General features: G+C 39.8%; 1 protein-coding gene across 4 annotated transcripts in view; it reads right to left on the reverse strand.

Annotated features, from left to right (window-relative positions):
• The window catches only part of LOC139948196 (epidermal growth factor-like protein 7), a 98,281-nt gene that overhangs the window by 30,276 nt on the left and 46,518 nt on the right, over positions 1-21,487 (reverse strand). The window contains exons 9-10 of one of the 4 annotated variants that reach the window (XR_011787422.1): positions 4,890-5,002; positions 3,524-3,629 (exon numbers count right to left, since the gene is read on the reverse strand). The exons of 1 other annotated variant lie outside the window; for it this stretch is intronic. Coding sequence is in view for 1 of the 3 variants with exons in the window: in XM_071946263.1 (XP_071802364.1) it covers positions 3,416-3,534 (119 nt within the window). In the remaining 2 variants the exon portion in view is untranslated. Of the gene's footprint in view, positions 1-3,415; positions 3,630-4,889; positions 5,003-21,487 lie in introns of those variants that run through there. 2 more of the 4 variants (XM_071946263.1, XR_011787420.1) reach the window with 2 other exon arrangements.

Below are 21,487 nucleotides of genomic sequence, written 5' to 3' on the forward strand. Positions count from 1 at the left end.
GAACATCGGGTACGGCTATTACTCTTGTGAAGAGGAAAGTAATTGTTGAAATGGAACCTGAATGAAGGTTATTGAAAGTTTATGTTCAGCAACCGATCCATCTTTATATGATTAACCGATAGAGATATTAATGATGTAATAACACAATCAAGCAGTTCTAGCAGACGTTCGAATGCCTGGTGGAATAACCCCCAGTGCACGTGCTCCTCATCCCACGGCGCGTTACAAGACCGTAGCGATACCAGGCACTTATTGGCGTAAGTATTTTGACTTCGAGAACTGTTGTATAAAGACTTATACCGACGTAACGAGTAATGAATTCTGCTACTGTCTGGTGCACACCACCAGTCAGGGATTATTTGTTAAGTACAAACATCTGTTTTGATAATCAAGAGAGATTTGGCAAATTTAGTCTCATTATCTTGTGTTGTTTATGATTTTCTCGATATGAATCACCAGCTGAATCTATATAGGTCAGAATTGATTCGAATTTATTTTAAAGGTCCTTGGAAATGGGTCAATGAGACTTGGGTGAATGTCGTAAAGCGTTGCTTATAGTAAGACATTATAGAAATGACTTTTCTCTATGGTGGTAAGACAAAAACCGATAGAAGGGGGGGGATCCCGGTATTCCTGTTTTTTTTTACTAGCATGCTAAACAGCCATTTTCCTGCTTACCAGTGCCCATTTCATGACGCTGCTGTGCTTACAGTTAAATCACCATGTAAAGCACACAATGCACCGTAAGCACATAATGCAGCGCTTGCACCATGAAATTGGGCCAAGCTCCTATTCTTTCGGAGTTGAGTTGACTCTTAGGAATATCATTGAAGTCTACATTATTTTCAGACCAAGGAGGGATTTCTGCTTGTGAGGTTTTGTGGCTCATCCATATTGTTATTATAGCGCCACACCAACTGAATATCAGGTGGCCTATCCCCTTCGCGGGGGTGCAAACAACAGGACCAATGCGACATCGACTGTCAGAACTGTCAATAAAGAGCTGAAAAGATGCTCCAGGCCTTAAGTGGTTCTTCAGAACATAATGTCAGTGAACTTTGTATGTATTTATTGACGCAGTGTCTATCGCATTACCGTGTATGTTCAACGCGTTGACATAATACTCATCTGACCCGATGGGGTTAGGCTACCAGTCAAGTAGCAAATGCATTATGGATCTCTTTTGCGTAAAAGCCATGGGGGATGATCCGGTTTATTTTTATTGACCGCTTTTTTTTATCTGAGACTTTAAAAATTAACGACGTAATGAGAAAAGGAAATGTCCATTAGTTGTTACGCGCCCTACCTTTGCGTTGGGTACTATTTATTATCTTTATTTCAATTTAATAAGCAGTGGGTCTAAGTTTGCTCTATTTGTCAATGGAGAGCGGCAGGGGGTATCGACTGAAAAGGTTGTTAATGTTGGGTGCCCCGCTAACCGAACACCAGGGGGTAGTATTATTTAACATTAATAAGAGATAAGGAGCATGACTGACGTGAAGTATCCTTGTTGATTTCTTCAATGGTTTTCAGATACAGGGCAGGAGCAAAGGACGGCCTAGCGTAAAATGAAAACAAAAGTTCAGATTCACTGAGCCACAGTAACAGCAACAGTTTTGCTCCTAACATAAAACTTGTCAACCTCTCAAAACATACAGTTACTGGATGTTTTCAGAAGGTTCCCCGTTACTTTATGTAAACAAAAAATATATATTTGCCAAGAAATATGTAACAAAAATATTCTTTAACAGCTCGATAAAACTGAGAATATTGGCCTGTTATAATTGGCAATGTTGTTATAGATGTATTCCATCCTAAAGTACAAGAACCAGTAGTAAGATTCAAATTTCTTTTTTTATCTTCTTCAACCAGCGGCCATTTTGAATTTTACCAATTCAAGCAACCCATCCATGTAATGCATTCAAGGAGGCCCATTATGAATTTAGAACAAATTGTAAGTTTTGACGGAAGCCCAGCTGCAAGGGTTCAATCATAAAACTTACCCCCATTTTGCGGAAATATTTACGTCTAACGGACAGTCCTGCTAATGATCCTGTTCCCAGCATGGGTAGGACCCGTGTTTGAACTCTTTGGTTCTGGTAAAAAAGGGGGCATCAGGTCGCGCGTGTCATCTGGGTGGTCGGTCTGGTTGGCCATTTAAAGGGGTATTAAATGGCACCGGAAACAGGGGAGGCAACGTCCGATGGTTCGAAACACTACGACAGGTGGATTGGCGTTCTGAAACAAATTGGGTTACGCCATAAGAGCTCCGTTCCACAGTTACGGCGTAATTACGTTGAGCGTAAATATGTTGGTCCGGAGCCCTTGCCTCACCTCATTTTTTTAGGCAGAGAACACCCTACCTATAGAGCACATACATATGACAACTTGGTATAAACAATTACTCCACCGTTTTCACTTATTTAAAACCACTTTTTAAATGATGCAAATAAAATGACAACACAAAATGAACAAGAAAATTACCCAAAGTGAGCAGGTAAAAAGGCTAGCGATATTTTCACGGTACACTTTGTGGGACACAAAGAGCCCCGTACAATGAATTCCCTGGAAGTCAATGTGATGAAGTGCTGTTTTCTTTGTCAAGTCACCTGTACTTAAAGCAAATCTCTTTGTATCATGCAAGCCTCACTGACCAGATCTGATAGGGTATGAGGGTCGAGGCAAGGCCAAATAAATATTAGTCAAAGTCTGCTGCTGATCGAGCGAGACTCGTCGTCCAGTTGCCCGATGAGAAAGTAACTCTGTTCAGCCATGAACCACTTACAGATTCATTATCTAATATGCCCCAATGAATTCATTCAATGGGAAAGATAGGTAAAACCCATTCAACCATGAAACACTTTTCTATTTCATTTCAATACGTCGTGTTGCCCTAATGTCGTTTTGGTAGTTCACTCCAAGTTTTCATTGGAACTTTAGAAACCTAACTATAAGAAACCTAACTAACTGCAAATAATATCCAATTAAAAACAGATTGTACTGAAATAAAAGTTCCAACAAAGCAATACAAATTCAAATAAAATTTAGAAAGTGTCCACAATGCTTTGTGTTCAATTCGATTCTTATAGTGAATTCAACTTAAACTCAAGTTTATGTGTTTAATGTTCAAAATCTCTAAAAAGCTGTATTAAAAAATCATCTCGATCCCCCCGGTCTTTTACTTCCCATTTTGGGGGAACGATGTAGATAAGTTTAAGAAATGCAAATTGCACCTCAAAACAATTATTGCCAATACTGCATGACTACCCCTTTGGTGAAGACAAAACAGGCATAATCGAAACGTCAGCTTCTCTGATTTCCCCTTCATGCTGTTCCTTACGCCGGGTTTTCTGTTATCATAACCCGTTCCAATACACACACCCCCACATGTTCTAGATTTTATGAATGGACTTACCCATAGCGGTGAAGGTATGCATCCACACTGCACGGCCCAGCACACAGTTGGAGAGATATCAAGAGCCATGTAACCAGCATGGCATATCCTAAAGACTGAACTTGCATCAAACTTGTCATCTTGTCAGATGTCTTCCAGTTATCTCTAATAAATAATGATCTTGTAGTAGCTAAGAGATGTCCAATAGCTCAAGTACAGTAGCTCTGAAGAGGCTCTGGAGGGAGAGAGGGGAATGTTGAACTTTTTACGTCAGATCGGCGTAATTCAGTACGGATGACGGAAATTAACAACGGGGACCGCGTAAATGCTGACAGCCTTGCATGCTAACGTTTAAAATTCTTGCTTCTGGAAAGTATTGAGTAGGAATTTAAGACGCAACTCGAGGGAAACGGTTTGCAGGCTCCAAATTAACACATCATTGGGTTGGGTTCAAGTTGTTCGAGAAGCTTGCTGGAAAAAAAAAAATCCAGATCCAGTGTTTCACTTAACGTGCGACAGCAACGAGCGCTCTCCGCTGACTTATTCAAATAATCTAAGCTCAATATTCCTCACTGCGTTCGTTGAATGTACTGTTTACAAAAACTGGTTTTGTCAACGTAAATGCAGTGCTTCAACCTCAGACAATCTGAAGTTTATAAAGCCCAAGTAGACAGTGTTAAAGTCCTCGATCACGCTGCAGCTAAAGACTCGATGGGAAATTACAGTGACCTGTCTACCGTTGAATGACTCTGTACAGCAGTCAGCCAATAAGAATTGATCCGTTTGACAGGCACTACATCAACTCAGTGGTTTACTTTTTTGTTAATCTCTAGACCACTGTGTACGTGGTCCAACGCGCTGAGCGACACATCCTAACTTCTTTTGATAGATTTTGCCATCCAGGCTTGTCATGAGATAGGGGTCTGCTTTGTGAGCGGGGAAACCATAGAGCTCCTTTCTCTATGGGGGGATGAATGGGTGGGTGCATTTTTTACTTTTCCGATGAAGAGAGAATTATGCACACCGCAACAGAATTGATATCAGTGAATGGATATACCAAAATAATGGTTACTTATTCTCACTTCAATTATTGTATCATTGTGAACTTTAAGTAGGATTTGAAACTTTGCATGGTGGAGATACGATATAGAAGAGTTTGCGGTAACACCATGTAATAACAATCTCTAAATGAGTTGGGGTGGTTCTGAAAAGAACCGTTGGGTTAACTCGACGTTTCGATCAGCAGCATGCAGCATCACAGTCCAGCATTCTCCAGAAGATGATCAGAGCATACTGATCGAAACGTCGAGTTAACCCAACGGTTCTTTTCAGAACCACCCCAACTCATTTAGAGATTGTTATTACATGGTGTTACCGCAAACTCTTCTATATTGTGAACTTTCACAAAGACATGGTTGCTTTGGCCAAAGCGTATGCAGTTATACACCAAGCAAAGACATATTTTGTCTTTGTTCACCATGGCTCACAAACTTACCCATTCAGTTTCCCTTGTGGTTTAATACTTGTATATTCATTTTGAAAGGGTGGTTCTCGCCAATTGCATTGATTTACCGAACTGTTAAGGTTGAATGCGAGATTGAAGTGCACCTAAAACAGGGGATAACATTAAGGTTAACTTTGAAGGAAGTTATACTTTACGTTGTCACGGTAACGAAAGATGACAAATGCAAACATGTGTTTATGAACGTTCACAGCTCTGTACAATCACTAGGGAGGTAATTTGAAATGATCGATCTGTGAGTTATGTTCTAGGCTGGTGCACAGATCGGCGCTGTCTGGACGCTATAGCAGTCTAATATAATAAGGAAGTCTGTGTGTATAATGTCTTCATTAGTTACCAATTTTTTTGCACGTGTTCTTACTGATTTGTCTCGGCAGATTTCTCAAGTTGTTGTTTACAACGGAGCAATCACTTTTTGCTTTTTCCAACCACAAAAGGTGTTTTTCCCAGCATGGAAATACTGAAGTTTACGGTCTGAAACATTGTAATCTGATATTGTCGCAGTAATGGTTACTTTAGTACGGAGAATGGCAACTCTTATCTTCGATCTAGAATTAGTGGTTACTTTGATGGAGAGGGGGGGGGGGGGGGGCTATGAGTGGGCCAGTCGAACGGTCAAGGATGGGATCCAAACAATTGGTAAAGCCAATAAGCTGACAAGAGGTTAACTGATGGGGGGTATTGTGTAAAGCTATTGTTTGCATTGTTATGATACGGAGGCATTGTAATGATATCATACAATGTGTTGCAGAATGACTAACATCTCTCCACGTACCAGAGGGGAGGAAAGTTACAACACCACAAAAAGGTAAAAGGCATAAATCATTTTGGAGGTGATCATATTTCTACCCTTTGGCTATCTTTGTATTCTGGTTATGTTTTGTTAGTAAAAAAATAAGCAAAAGGTAGTATAAGTTTTGAAGGGATTTTGTGCAGGTTAATTAATGTAGATATTTCGATTGCATTCATCTAAAATGAGAAATTGGCTAAAGGATCTGGCTATTTTCTTGACTATGATTAGTATTTCGAACGGAATTCTCCCTTTAGGAAATTGGTAATGGTTGGTAGGCCAAATCAGTGAGCTTTCAGAGTGGAACTATGACTAAAGAGTCCTGTGTCTTTTTTTCTGGTTTAATTGTGTTTATGTTCTGGCGCTACCGCCAGGTACCTTTGAAAACCACACAGCGTTCGAAACACCCAGCGATCTGTGAGACATACGCAAACATTCCCATGTTGTGTACATTGTGTTTTTATATTCGCATTATGTGCAGTTCCGGAGTTTGAAAACGTTTGCAATTGTCGGCAAGGTCCAAAAACCAACAACAAAAGTGCCACCCACAGCTCCTTGCAAAAGCAATTAAATTCTATTGTACCGATCAAGGTCTCCAAAATGTGTGCGTACGTAAAAGATGCAGTACAATAGAAACTTTACATTCAACAGACCATATAGTAAGGACAGACAGACCTAACCGTAGACCACCCTCTCTCTCACCACCTAATTGTAAAGAGAAGAAGACATTGTAGCAAATCAAACTGCCTTTTCCTTTCACAGGGGTCCGTAATGCTTCCTTGATGTCCCTGTGTTTAATTAAAGACACTGGACACAATTGGTAATAATTGTCAAGGACCAGCTTCTCACTTGGTGTATCTCAACATATGCATAAAATAACAAACCTGTGGCAATTTGAGCTCAGTTGGTCGTCGAAGTTGCGAGATAATAATGAAAAAAAAAAAAAAACCACCCTGGCACACAAAGTTGTGTGCCCTTATTAACAGATGCTTGATTTCGGGACCTCGGAATCTAACTCTGAGGTCTCGAAATCAAATTCGTAGAAAATTACTTCTTTCGCGAAAACTACGTTACTTCAGAGGGAGCTGCTTCTTACAATGTTTAATACTATCAACGACTCTCCATTGCTCGTTACCAAGTAAGTTTTTTATGCTACAACTATTTTGAGAAACCTGTAAGGACACTATCCAAATGGTTAAATTTCTCGCAAGAAATGTCTCAAAGGAAAGTGTTCAGGACTTAATGCAAACAATCTAACATGAGTGTATACCAGTTGAACCATGTTAACATTTGCTAAAGTAAACATGAAAGTTTGAAAATCCGGTCCCAGTGTATATTCATTCTAAAAATACATCGTGACATACAGGGAAATATTTAATTACAGGGGGGTGGGGTGGGGGAAGGATATAGAGTCGAACGGCTGACAAAGAAACCTAAACATCGAGAACAATCGTCAATGGAAAATAAAATAATCATGATACAGGGATCTAAACTGACCTGCAAATGCATCGCAGATGCAGTTTTGAAGTACTTTTAAAATCAAATTTAATAGTTTCAATACTGGTAACTGTTCTTTGAGCGTGATTTGGGGGCATTGCATGGTGAGGTATCAATGCATATTTGGTCTGAGTTAATGTGATACACAATTTGGTTTTTACCCATGCACCGATGTGTGTTTTATATCACTGTATGGTCAGTACTTTCCCGAGTCCTGTGAAAAAAATATCACATGCATAATACTCGGTGGGATTCGAACCCCCGACCTTTGCAATTCTTGAGCAGTGTCATACCAGCTATATAGACTACCAAGATTGCCCGGTAGCTGAGGCAGTTTGAATCTAAGGGGGTACGGCAACGATATAATATATTGCATCAGGGATAAAAAAAAATGAAGAATAATATCTACTTTGATGTGTAGATTATGTTCTTCGAGAACTTGTCTTGCTATTTATTCTACTGCGACGGAGTATATTTTTGGAATTCGGGAAACGTCTCAGTTCTGAAACGAAACATCTCTGTTCTTAGTAGTCTCATTTCGTGTGACATAAAAACCATTAAATAAAACTTTGTAACATTCGTGACTAAGTGTTCCCAGACTGGTTCATATTGATCCTCCAGGTATACCGTCTGTCGGGTTCTTTGACGGTTCAAGATCAACACGACCCTGTCAGGTGAACAAAGTAAACGGTATAAAAACATCAGAGGAAACAGAGACTTTGGTGGTTTCCGGTTTCTCCTTTGAAGAGCTTTCAAAGAAGACGGGGTTTTTGACGGACGAGCAGACACAATTGGAGAATGCTGACGTTCTTGGCTTGTTTTGAGGGAGGTCGACTCTGTGAATGGGCTGTATGAAGCATCCTAACATTTAATGGGTAATTGTGTTATTATTTCATGTTAGCTCAAGGTTCAAGTCTGCCAGTGGCATAGCCGATTGTGAGTCCATGGTCCATGAAACTATGAGTCACAATGTTTAAATAGAATTATAGCATGTATAGAGATGATGAATATTTTGCAAAAGGGAACGTGTATTATCACGACAGCCAGCTGTAGTATACATGTTTCAAACGCATACAAATAATAGAAGTATCAAAGATGACAACAAAAAAGTGACTTTTTTTGTCATATTTTATACTTATATTTTTTAAAAGTAACAACAATAATTAAAACAGACCCATAATATTGCTCTACTCTTTTTTCTTCCTGTCATGAAAATTTTTATTAGTATATTTTCGAAGGCTGATCAGAATCAGATAGCACAAACGCAATATAATTTTTAACATGTGTTTATAGTGGTAAGGTATCACCTCTATAATGAGTTAATCAAAGTTGACACTGATTCGTATATTATTTGTTGACTCAGTTCAGATTCCAGAGTATGTTCACGATCAATGGTCCTTGCTCAATGACCGAACCAACTTATTTTAAATATCAAGGAATTCCATTCAAAATCTCAGATCTTCAAGAAGTTTTACACCCTAAAACCTTTATAATAAGGCTTCAACAACATTGATACTACCCCTACCAGAGATTCCAGCACGAGGCACTGTGTGGCACCTGTTACCTTAAATTCGTTTGAAATTAACCCCGTGTCCTACACCCCTGGCTCCAAGCCCTCTGGCAGCCCCGAGGCAATCACTACATGGACCTTCTCTACTGGGGGAAGTGAGATAAAAGTAGAGACTGTGGAGACCATTGGGCTAGAGGTGAGGGATCCAAGACAGGGATCCACGACGGGGAACAAGGCAACAGGTGTTGCGTCCAACAGCTTGATGGGGTTATTAGATGAAGCTTATCCAATTATTGCGATGCTCTTATCAATAACGAAATCATGGAGTCCTCAGGTGGTATGAAGAGTGTGACGTCATAACAAATGGGAATATGGATGGAAAAAATACTCCAAAAGGTCTTTGACGCAACTCTTTCAAAACCAAACCAATGACGTGATTGGTTGACTTTGACTGTCATCTTTCACCCAGTTGTTATGGCACATTATGCAGCTTCGTACAAGTAATACACAACAAATGTTTTGCTGGTGAAAGCCATGTGAATTGGAAACAGTTTTGATTCGGGGAAAAAAAAACGAGAGCTGAGAAAAATACTGACGGAGTCGCCAAAATGGACACTTGTTAAGGATACATTGTGACACACAGCGACCGAAATAACGCATCTCCTTTCATGGGTTTCTTTCGTTTGATGAAAATCTTATTATTAATTTTTATCCCATACTCATCGGAGAAAAAAAAAACATTTAAAGCTTGGTGTCAATTTTTTTTAACCCGGTATCAGGTCTTGCTTTGAGATTTGTTTTCTTAACCATTGTATTTCTTGGTGTTGGAATTATTTAGAGTAGTAAGCCTTTTCACAGAAGAGATGAATTAAGAACGGATACCATCACCGCTAAGATAAAGAAATCGTCTTAGCATTTTGCACGAATTCACACCGTATAAAAATAGAAATATCCAAGCATCCTTTCCGGAACCAATTTGCAGCTAGACAACCGCACGAGCAACTGTAGATTTAAAAGAAAAACACTTCATACTCTCAAAGAGGAGAAAATCTGTGCATTTCATCGTGATAATCCTCACGAGTCCCGACGGACGATCTTTACCTCATGCGAGACCCTTCACTAATTGAGGGGTACAACAGGTGCATGTAGCAATGGGAACAACTTTCCCTCTAACGCTGTCCTAAAGGTATTAATCAATTACACTGTGTGTTTATCCCATTTCACGCAAAATGAAAACCTTCCAAGGGAAAGTCAAATCTCCAAGATTTGCAAATTTATTCATAATCCTTTTAAGTGGAGTCTGATTAAAATCAGAATCGCAAAACATGATAAGGAGCAATTCAATTAAATGCACTTTTCAAATTATGAAATTAAACTTCTAAAAGTTCACCACGGTGCACCCTGGGTAGAACCTTTGAATACAAACTATACTTTGGGTCAGAATTGACCCAGATTCCCAGGTCACAGGGCTGGGCCTGATCCATTTATGGGTCAGGCTGACACGAAAATGGTTTTAAAGTAAATTAAATTCTGCGATATTTTGTCGTGTTTCTTGTATCGCTTTTGCAGTGACAAGATGCCTCGTTGTAAATCCATCGCGCTAGAAATGCGCTGTGCAATCTTCTGAAGTATCTTGTGAAAAACAAGTTAAAATTGCTTTTTTACGATTTGTCTTACAACAAAAATGGCCAATCGAGTGGCTGAATCATGCAAGGAAAACACATCAGTTCTATCATTTTCCATAGAAAGATTTTCTTATCGTTAAAAATCCCTCCGAGCATCAAGATTCACCCAATAACACACCATGCACCCGTAGATCACCGGAAAAGAAAGAAAAAAAAAAAAAAAAAAAAAAAAACAGCGGCTTTGCTGAAAGACTAACCCGGTGTTATGAGTTGGCTAATGTTTGTTTTTATGGCTCAAGATGATTGGTTAGAATGAGGTGTAAATTATGCCAGGTATTTAGGCCTTCAAGGCTACCGTCACTACAGGTGCCAATTTGACATGAGATGACAAGTACAAACTCCCCATGCTAAGCGAGAAGATATCTGCTTTCTAGCAGACAAGGACAGGTGTCAATTGAGTAGAGCTAATGAGAATATAGAATTTTACGACATAAAAAGCAGGGAAAACTACCTAACAGAGTTGTAATTATAACATTCTCACAGCGTTTAAAGGCACTGTACACTATTGGTAATTACTCAAAATCAATGGTAGAATAGAAACTTACTTGGTATAAACAAGCAATGGAGAGCTATTGATAGTATACAACGTCGTGAGAAACAGCTCCCTCAGAAGTAACATTTTGAAAAAACCTTAAAGAGGTAATTTCTCACTCAAGTAATATTAAAGATACCCCCCGTAACTTCAACTGAAGCCTTTTATTATGCATCTAAAAGCATACAAAGTATGCAACAAGGATGTTTTTTCTTTAAGTATGCTCTCGCAACTTCGATGACCAAATGAGCCCCAACTTTCACTAGTTTTGTTTCTATTGAGATACACCACGTGAGAATCCTAGTCTTTGACAAGCAAAGGTGTCCAGTGCGAGAACCGTGGCAAAACACACAACCTTCCCCCAAATCGCAATGCAAAAAGACTTGCTCTCAAGTGATGATGACCACTGATAAGAATGTGATATTGTTTTGATGTAAGTTGATATTTAATATAAATACATCGAGGCCTCCACACAACCTTCCTGGAACGCCCAACCACAACACATTACAGTAAATGTAATTTAACATAAACAAAAGACAGCAAACACACACTGCAGACCAATCAGTTATCACCACTGGAGTACTTCTGCTGTTAACCATTAGTGAGATAAAACTGGGTCAACAAACTGGGTCGAGGGGGCTTTCAAATATTACCTTTAAAGGCATGGAAACTATTTGTAAATACTCAAAATAATTGTCAGCATAAAAACCTAACGCGCAATGGAGAGCTCTTGATAGTATGAAATATTGTGAGAAAATGTTTCATCTGAAGTATGTAGTTTTTGAGAAAGAGGTAATTTCTCACTCAAATATTAAAAGACTTCAGGACTGAAGCTATCTTGGGACATCTGAAAGCACACAAACTTGTGCAACAAGGTTCTTTTTCTCTTCGTTATTCTCTTGTGACTGTGATGACCACCGATTGAGGTCAAATTTTCACTGATTTGTTATTTTATGCATATGTTGGGATATACGACGTGAGAATACTGGTCTTTGAGAATATTACCAAAGGTCCAGTGCCTTTATGCCTTTAAAGGCAGTGGACACTATTGGTAACTGTCAAAGACTAGCCTTCACAGTTGGTGTATCTCAACATATACATAAAATAACAAACCTGTGAAAATTTGAGCTCAATCGGTCATGGAACTTGCGAGAAAATAATGAAAGAAAAAAACACACCCTTGTCACACGAAGTTGTGTGCGTTTACATGGTTGATTTCAAGACCTCAAGTTTTAAATCTGAGGTCTCGAAATCAAAATCGTGGAAAATTACTTTTTCTCGAAAACTATGGCACTTCAGAGGGAGCCGTTTCTCACAATGTTTTATACCATCAACCTCTCCCCATTACCCGCCACCAAGAAAGGTTTTATGCCAATAATTATTTTGAGTAATTATCAATAGTGTTCACTGCCTTTAAATGCACATAAAGCACGGTACCAACTCACAGCTTTCCCTGATACCCCGTGACCCACATCAACCCCAGAACAAACAGTTTAGGCTTTTAAGTTGCTGGCTGGGAGGGATCTGTAGTGACATCTTACAAGAAACAGAAAACAGAGTTGTTTTTGGTGAAGAAGTGTTTCTGGATTTTAAGCGATGGTTAAACTGATTGGGAGCGGGTGGTGAGGAGTTTGTCAAAGTGAAAGAGATTCAAAGATAAAAGTGGCATTTGTTATAAGGCATACAGTGAGGAGTCTGCCGTACCCATCAGTCGTGACTTTATTAAACAACAAACTTAGTTAGTATCTGACATCAGAATGACCACAATCCGTATTTCAATTTATATTTTTAGACGGCACATTTTGAGTTCAAGTTGAAATGCAAAAAGTAAACAAGTAAATTTTGTTCAAGTCTTCAATATACTCACATGTCCAATCATGTACCTCCACTTTCGTTTCAACAAACTCGGATAATTGCATACATTTGTATAGATCATATAGGCCTACATTTTGAGATTAATTTTCACTCATCGAAACTTTCAACCAACTGTCAAAATTACATAAAAAGGTACCAAGTAGGCCTGTATCCCATTTTACGTGCTTAATTCAATTACCAGTTACGGCAATCGAAATAACCAAGAGTTATTTGGGGCCATCAAATGTTATTTTCTCAAACTTTGGCAAAATTCTCAACCATATAGGAAATTTATCACATTTTGAACTCCATAATGGTGAGCTCCATGATTGATGAAACGAATCGCACTTTTACTTTAACCTTTGAACGAGTAAAGGCCCCCCAACAAATTACTTTGAAAGTTATCAATCATATTAAATTAAAGACAATGACGCCATAAAAAATTCATATTTTTGGTTGAAAAAAATGTCGTGGGGTGAGGAGTGAAAATTGGCACATGTTGCAAAAACAGTGGGGGCAATGACACATGTAGCAGGTAAAGTACACATACTGTCATATCCGAAATACCGGCAGTTCCTTAGTGCAATAAATGTTTCACTTCCTTCACTCCCCGAGGAAATAAAACCTCACCGATATACCACCAAAGTCAAAAGAACCTGGCGCCATGTTCCTCTTACAAAGCATGGATTTCCATAATATTTATATTTGATTAGAGTTTCTATTTGTATGTTTTCCCAGCAGATTGCCACTTAAGGTATGTACACATTGTAGGGAAACAAGGCTAATTTTCACCCTTCAGGCGGGATGTAAAGGTGAAAGGCTTGATAAATACTCCAAAAAATTCTTGGCTAGACTTTTGGAAACAATTCTTGTTAACCGTGACCCGTTATTATTATTCATAATAACAGATTTGTAACTCAATTTTAGGGGTAATATAAAAGGTATATATATTGTGGCCCGCATGATTATTCTTGGATTAAATGGGTTGAGTTTTATCCTTGAAGTGGGTTTTATCCCCTCAGGGTATGGACTGGATCAAGTTGCTGAAAACATTTCAAACAAGCAATTTACCTATCTGTAGAAATCTTTGAAAACGTTTGCTATTGTATCTAAGCTTCACCAATAAACACAAATTGAAAAACAAAATATCTTTAAAACAATATTCAAAATTTGCTTTTGTGAAGACTGTTTTTCTTCTCAATCATTTAAAATTCAAGCTACAGAAGTGTTTCTACTTTTGTAGTTTCAGCAACACCACATGTCAGATGAAACAACAACTTTTACAGTTTGTCGAAGAACAAAATCAACTCCCAATCCCCTCATCAAAGAAGTTTAAACTTTTACAACGGTGACTGCTCTAGATTCCGGCACCCCTATATAGTTCAGAGAACCCCATGTTCCAAAAGCACCCATGTGATTTTCGCTAGGGTTAAATACGGTTATTTTTAGGAAAAAAGGACAACAAGATTATCAGAACATATAAGGGGTGTCTGAACATAGGGCTTTAATTTTTACAATAGCAAGTAACGCCTGTATGGTTGCTCTTAAAGGCAGTGGACACTATTGGTAATTACTCAAAATAATTATTAGCATAAAACCTATCTTGGTGACGAGTAATGGGGAGACGTTGATGGTATACAACAATGTGAGAAACGGCTCCCTCTGAAGTGCCAAAGTTGTCGAGAAAGAAGCAATTTTCCACGAATTTGATTTCGAGACCTCAAGTTTAGAACTTGAGGTCTCGAAATCAACCATCTAAACGCACACAACTTCGTGTGACAAGTGTGATTTTTTCTTTCTTTATTATCTCGCAACTTTGACGACCGATTGAGCTCAAATTTTCACAGGTTAGTTATTTTATGCATATGTTGAGATACACCAATTGTGAAGGCTAGTCTTTGACAATTACCAATAGTGTCCACTGCCTTTAAATCCAACAAATTATAGCGATCTTTGCAAACCTTTTCATAATTGCTTTTGTAGTCTCTTCCATTGTATTGATAAGCTATCTCAGATTAAAATGGTGTGGTTTTCACTGTCTACAGTTGTGCTTTGGTTATTATTAGTAACAATGCTCTGCTGAATTGTATTGAAAATGAGCGATCTTTGCTCCTAGGAAACTGAAAATGGTGTGACTGGTCAAACGGATTAAGGAAGCTCAGGGGTTGAGTTATCAAGAAAAGAAACAGAGGATGTCAAGGTCAAGGAATCCTTCTTTTCTACAGAAACAATGACTTTCTTATCTTAATGGTCTCGATTAATAGTCTTACAAGTGTATTGTCCATCCGAGGAATATAAACAAACAGGTCAATTCTCTGACAGAACACAATGGGCTGAAACACAAAACATTAATGCATGTTTTTTTTAAATTTTAAATAAGCTACGAGTGTGAGACCACAAATCAAAGACATACTTTGTTGGGAGGGGTTTGGGTTTGAGGGGGTTTGGAGATGTTGGACTGGATTGGTGAGGGGGTTGTGGTGAGAAGCTGAGGGGTGTTGACAAGGGATTGTTAAGGGTGTTGACGAGGGGCTGTTAAGGGTTTGGTGAGGGGTTGGTAAGGGGGTTGGTGGGGGGTTGGTAGGGATTGGGAGTGTTTGTTATTGGGGGGGGGGGTTGTAGAGGGGGTTGGTTTGGGTTGGCGAGGGATTAGCGAGAGGTTGGTGAGATTAGCGAGGTGGTTGGGAAGCGGTTCAGGGTTGATGGGGGGGGGGGGGGTTGACGAGGGATGGGTTGTCCCGAGACGTGCATTTGTGATTCATTCATGGGTCAAGTTTTAGAGTGAGTCCCCCTTCCAGGATTTTGAGGGGTGTTGGCGAGGGGTTGTTAAGAGTTTGGTGAGAGGTTGGTAAGGGAATTAGTGAGGGGTTGGTGGGGATTGGGATGAACTTGGAGTGTTTGTTATGGGGGGTGGGGTTGTAGAGGGGGTTGATTTGAGTTGGCGAGGGATTTGCGAGAGGTTGGTGAGGGGTTGGGTTTGCAGGGGGGGGGGGAGGGATGTCCCAAGATGTGCATTTGTATTTCCTTCATGGGTCAATTTTGGAGGAGTCCCCCTCTTCCATCGTACTCAAGTTCCCCTCGCCGCTCCTAAGTACCTCCAAGTCCATGCCAAGCTAATAATGTTGCAGTTTATTTGGCATTAACTGCAGGTGAAACACTCAATTTGTTCTCACATAAGTTGCATAAAAGGTATTTTTATATTTAGCCTGACCCCATAAATAAACCTACCTGTCAGAATACATTAAATGTTCCCCAGATGGTACCAATGAATGACAGGAGGCAGATCACATTTACAGAAACAAAAAGTCCATCGGGAATTGATTTTATTGTTTTATGAGAGCAGAGTTTTATATTGCCAAGTTTATGTTTGTTAATCGTTTAAAGATGAAGTAACTACTGACTTATTAAGTCTCAAAGATTGCATTTGTGCGTCACATGAGATTTTGGATGGCAAGCTCGGCACAATGCTGTCCTGATCATGGGAGTTGTTGACCATAGACAAGGAACATGAGATGAGGGTACATACCATGGTCTGAGCATAGACTGAAAGACCATTCTGAGATGGTCAACCCAAAAAGATCATTCTGGGATGGTCAGCCTGAGATGGTCGTTAAAAGATGGTCAGTATAAGAGGGTCAGAATGAGTGGGTACAAGGTCGTTCTACGACGGTCAGCTCCCTTTAGCCTTTCTGAGATGGTCAGCATGAGATGATTATTCTAAGAGGGATGTTAGAGAAGGTCAACTTGAGAGCTTAACTCTGAGATGGTCAGAAGGAGAGGGTAGATGGTCAATCATTCTGAGATGGTCAGCTCAGAATACCCATGCTGAGATGGTCAGCATAATATGATTATTTATTCTGAGAATGACATTCAGAGATGGTCTACCTGAGAGTACCCCTCTGAGTTGGTCAGAATCAGATGGTCATTCTGAGATGGTCAGCCTGGGATGATTATTCTGAGTTGGTCAGAATCAGATGGTCATTCTGAGATGGTCAGCCTGAGAAAATCTTTCCAAGATGGTCATTCTGAGATGATCATCCTATAATGGTAATTTTGAAATGGCCAGCTTGAGAGGACCATTCTGAGCTGGTCAGCCTGGAATGTTTAGCCCAGGATGGTCAGCCCGTGAGGATCATTCCAAAAGGTCAGCCTATAACAGTCCTTCTATGATGGCCAGAATGAAAGGACCACTCTGAGCTGGTCAGCCTGTGAGGGTCATTCTAAGATTGTCAGCCTAGAAGGGAGAGACAATCCCTTTAAACATCTGGGAATCCTACAAGAATGTTCCACCTGTAGCGCCCATACACACTCCAGTAAGAAAATAGCACTGTACCAGAAACCAAGGCGGCACTACCAACACACCTTTACAACTCCTCCAAGTCATTTCTACATATTTGCAACATCTGACGGATATCAGTTTAGTACCAGAGGGTATCATAAAGATTTGGGTTTCTAGGATTGTTTTCAGAGAGGTCCTCTGGGAGGTATGGGGACGTTGGATGATGGGGGATGTTTGGGGTCCTTGGGGCTAGCAAGGGGAGGGACAGGGGAGGTACTTCTTGATGTGTGAGTTACGCTTGGAGTAATTGAAAATGATTTAAAGATCTTGGAATTGAAAGATGAGGTATTTGGGTGATATTTCTTATAAGGAAAATATATTTGTTAAAAAGGAAAACAGGAAGTGGCATGATATATGGTGTTGGGAGGTACTTCCTGAACTTCAAAATAAATTATGTGTGGAACAAAATTGTCAGAGCAATAAAACTATTGGATCTTGTAATCAGGGAGATTTTGTACAATAATCAGGGATAATTATAATGTACCATAAAGGTTGCAGAGACTTACCATGGCACAGACTGGGTCGACATCACAGACTCCAAGGTAGAAATAAAAAACCAATTGTATGGGAACAGGTTGAAGTACTTAATAATATACTCTAGCATTAACAGTCTTTAGTTCATTATTGAGCTCATGGTCACGACCTTAAAGTAAAACTGGCACACCACCATCAACAAGTGGCTTTTGTGAAATTGTTACAGAAATCTCGAACAGATTTGCTCGCAGCCTTGCCCTTTTTCAGAATAGTAGAATCAACTTCTAAATAATGAGTACAGAAGTAGGTTAGTGGGGACACAAGTGTGTTGTATAATGACTAGGATAAAGGCCATGTGATGCATGGCTGGTTATATTGACTACATGTATGTGTAAAATGGAATGGCAGACGAACCAGTAAATAGAAGGGATGAGACTCGGTGAATGTGAAAGTTCCTAAAAACATGGCTTGTGGGACTGAATTCTTCCCTCTCTCCAGATACCTCCCAGATGTGACAATTAAGGAGGTTTACGACTGTGTAACACTATAGTAGAATACACAACTGAGCTCAATTTCATTGCCCTTCTTACCAGTGCAATTGTGTGGGCTGTAAGCGCAATATTCTGCAGTAAGAGAGCCATGAAATTTGGCCCAGGTTTTGACGCAATGATGTAGGCTCTTACTTTATCCCTTGGTGATTGCTTTAGTTCTATCAACATAATTTAAAGGCTCAAGGAGATTTTGAAATCAGGAAAAATTCTGAGAAAATAACATGCCTACAATAGTAAAGGGCATTATCATTTAAGTTTCTCAAGTGGATTACACATACCGACAAGAGAAGCGGTCAGATTATTTGGTGTAGTTAAATTAAAAGATATAACAATCAAGTTAAAGACACAAATTTATTTTTAAAAGTTTACTTCACAAACTGTTTTTAACTGAATGGAGACTCTTGCACGAGACGTTCAGTGCAAACAGGGGTCAGGACCCTGTAGTTTTTTATAATGGGCGACCAACAAACCAGACTGATGGGAGAGAATGTGTATAAATAGTTTAATAATCACAAACAGGGAGAGATGTCTGTGGAAAGAGCTCAAGTTAGGATGTGGAACTATATGTAGGGTACTTGGGGGTAAAGCGGGGTCAGACGCTGGTAAACAGGGGGAAAGGGGTAGGGGGTTAGGAACTCTGTGGAAAGAGCGCACTTGTTTGGATATAAAAAGTAGGGTACTTGAAGTAGAGCAGTCAGAAGCTGAACAGGATGAAAGGGGTGAGGTTGGGATAGGAACTCTACAGACAGAGCACCCGTAAGGATATATAGGGTACTTTTGGGATAAAGCGGGGTCAGAAGCTGGTGTTAACAGGATGAAAGGGGTTAGGTGGGGGATCGGAACTCTGTAGACAGAGCACCCGTAAGGATATATAGGGTACTTTGGGGGTAAAGCGGGGTCAGAAGCTGGTGTAAACAGGATGAAAGGGGTAAGGTGGGGATAGGAACTCTATAGACATAGCACCCGTAAGGATATATATATAGGGTACTTTTGGGGTAAAGCGGGGTCAGAAGCTGGTGTTAACAGGATGAAAGGGGTAAGGTGGGGACAGGAACTCTACAGACAGAGCACCCGTAAGGATATATAGGGTACTTTTGGGGTAAAGCGGGGTCAGAAGCTGGTGTAAACAGGATGAAAGGGATAAGGTGGGGATAGGAACTCTTTAGACAGAGCACCAGTAAGGATATATAGAGTACTTTGGGGGTAAAGCGGGGTCAGAAGCTGGTGTAAACAGGATGAAAGGGGTAAGGTGGGGATAGGAACTCTACAGACAGAGCACCCGTAAGGATTTATAGGGTACTTTTGGGGTAAAGCGGGGTCAGAAGCTGGTGTAAACAGGATGAAAGGGGTAAGGTGGGGATAGGAACTCTACAGACAGAGCACCAGAAAGGATATGTAGGGTACTTTGGGGTAAAGCGGGGTCAGAAGCTGGTGTAAACAGGATGAAAGGGGTAAGGTGGGGATAGGAACTCTACAGACAGAGCACCAGAAAGGATATATAGGGTACTTTGGGGGTAAAGCGGGGTCAGAAGCAGGTGTAAACAGGGGGAAAAGTCGGGGGGGGGGATCTATGGACAGAGCACCTAATAGAGGATATACATGTACGTAGGGTACTTGGATTTGGGGTAAAAAGGGGTCAGAAGCCACTGATGGTGACATCTCACCATTCATGTGTGAATATATTATATTACGCAAACCTTTCAGAAGGACATAGGACTGACACAGGAGCAGGCAGGGTGCTACATTATAAGACAAGAAACTGCTTAATACAAAAGCAAACAATTTAAAGAGGAGTTATTGTGTTGCCCTGGTCTTGACCGTGACGCCCCATCAAAAGTTTCCAACAGACTTTAAGTTGTTCTCAACGGAAGTGCCTTTTTAAAAATGAAAATGGCTTTGCCCTTCTCAAAGATGGAATTCAAGTTCTGTTAAACAACTATGAGAAACACTGTTTTACATTAAATGTGTTTCTATTAAGTGATACAGGAAGATGTTGGACATGCTTGACCTTCGCTCAATCGACTGAAACATGAAATTGAAGACTGAAAGGAAGAGGGTGGTGTTCTAAGACATGTGATGTTGAGGATGTTATCGCTTATAAAGATTCAAAACAACAACTGAGCTTAGTTGATAGAGCTTCCTGTTTTTATGTTCTTCCTCTAACATCAAATCAGGAAATGTTTAAACCCACGCAGATTACAAAATTATAACAAAGCTTATGACTTTTAAAAGAGTTTAATTGTTAGGAACATTATTTTGTGTGACTACTTTGGTTGACTGCATCCTCGGGTAAATTTGAATATTGTCTTTTTGTTGTAAATGAGAAAGGGGTGGTAATAAGACATTGTTTTTTATTAAATAAAAATTAAATATTCAATCTTTATTGAGGAAAGGCCACACTTTGCAAAAGTTACTTGAATTTTGTTGATGGTTGCTAAGGCCAAGACCAGGTGGAAACAGTGGCCATAGAAGTCAGGGCTCCACGAAATTCCAGGCCTGAAAATCTCATATTCAAAAATTTCAGATGTTTAAAAATTTTAATTTGAAAAGTAAAATCTGCCCCCACAACCTCTTTAAAGACACTGGGGTGGATTTCACAAAGGTAGTCCTAACTTAGGACTAGTCCTAGGCAATGCTAAGAGATAGGACCAGTCCTAAGTTAGGATGAGTTACTGGTCCCAACTTAGGACCAGTCCTATCTCTTTGCATTGCCTAGGACTAGTCTTAAGTTAGGACTACCTTTGTGAAATCCACCCCTGGACACCTTTGGTAATATTGTCAAGACCAGTCTTCTCACTTGGTGTAGCCCAACATATGCACACAATAACAAACTTGTGAACAATTGGACGACGTAGTTGCGAGATAATAATGGACGAAAAAACACCCTTGTCACACAAACTTGTTTGATTTCGAGACCTTAGGCGTAACTTGTGAACAATTGGACGACGTAGTTGCGAGATAATAATGGAAGAAAAAAACATCCTTGTCACACAAACTTGTTTGACTTCGAGACCTCAGGCGTGAGGTCTCCAACTCAAAAGAAATATTTTACTGAGAAATTACTTCTTTCTCAAAAACTTCAATACAATCCAGGAAGAGACGCTCAACAGCAATGTCAATCCATTCTGACAATTGCCAGGCAAAGTTCCATAAAGGCTTCACATCCGATCAAATCTAAGCATATCCAATGATTTCCCTACAGGTTCTTGATGTGACTCAACGATTCCTTCCTTCTTCTGTCCATCTACATTTCTGGATCATAGTAACTACTGCAAGAAAACATCAAGTGTTTTTTTAAGACATCTGCTGGAAGAGGAAGCACCATCATGGAGTCTTAAT

This window comes from Asterias amurensis, chromosome 15 (assembly GCF_032118995.1).
Source record: "Asterias amurensis chromosome 15, ASM3211899v1".
NCBI classification, from domain to species: domain Eukaryota; kingdom Metazoa; phylum Echinodermata; class Asteroidea; order Forcipulatida; family Asteriidae; genus Asterias; species Asterias amurensis.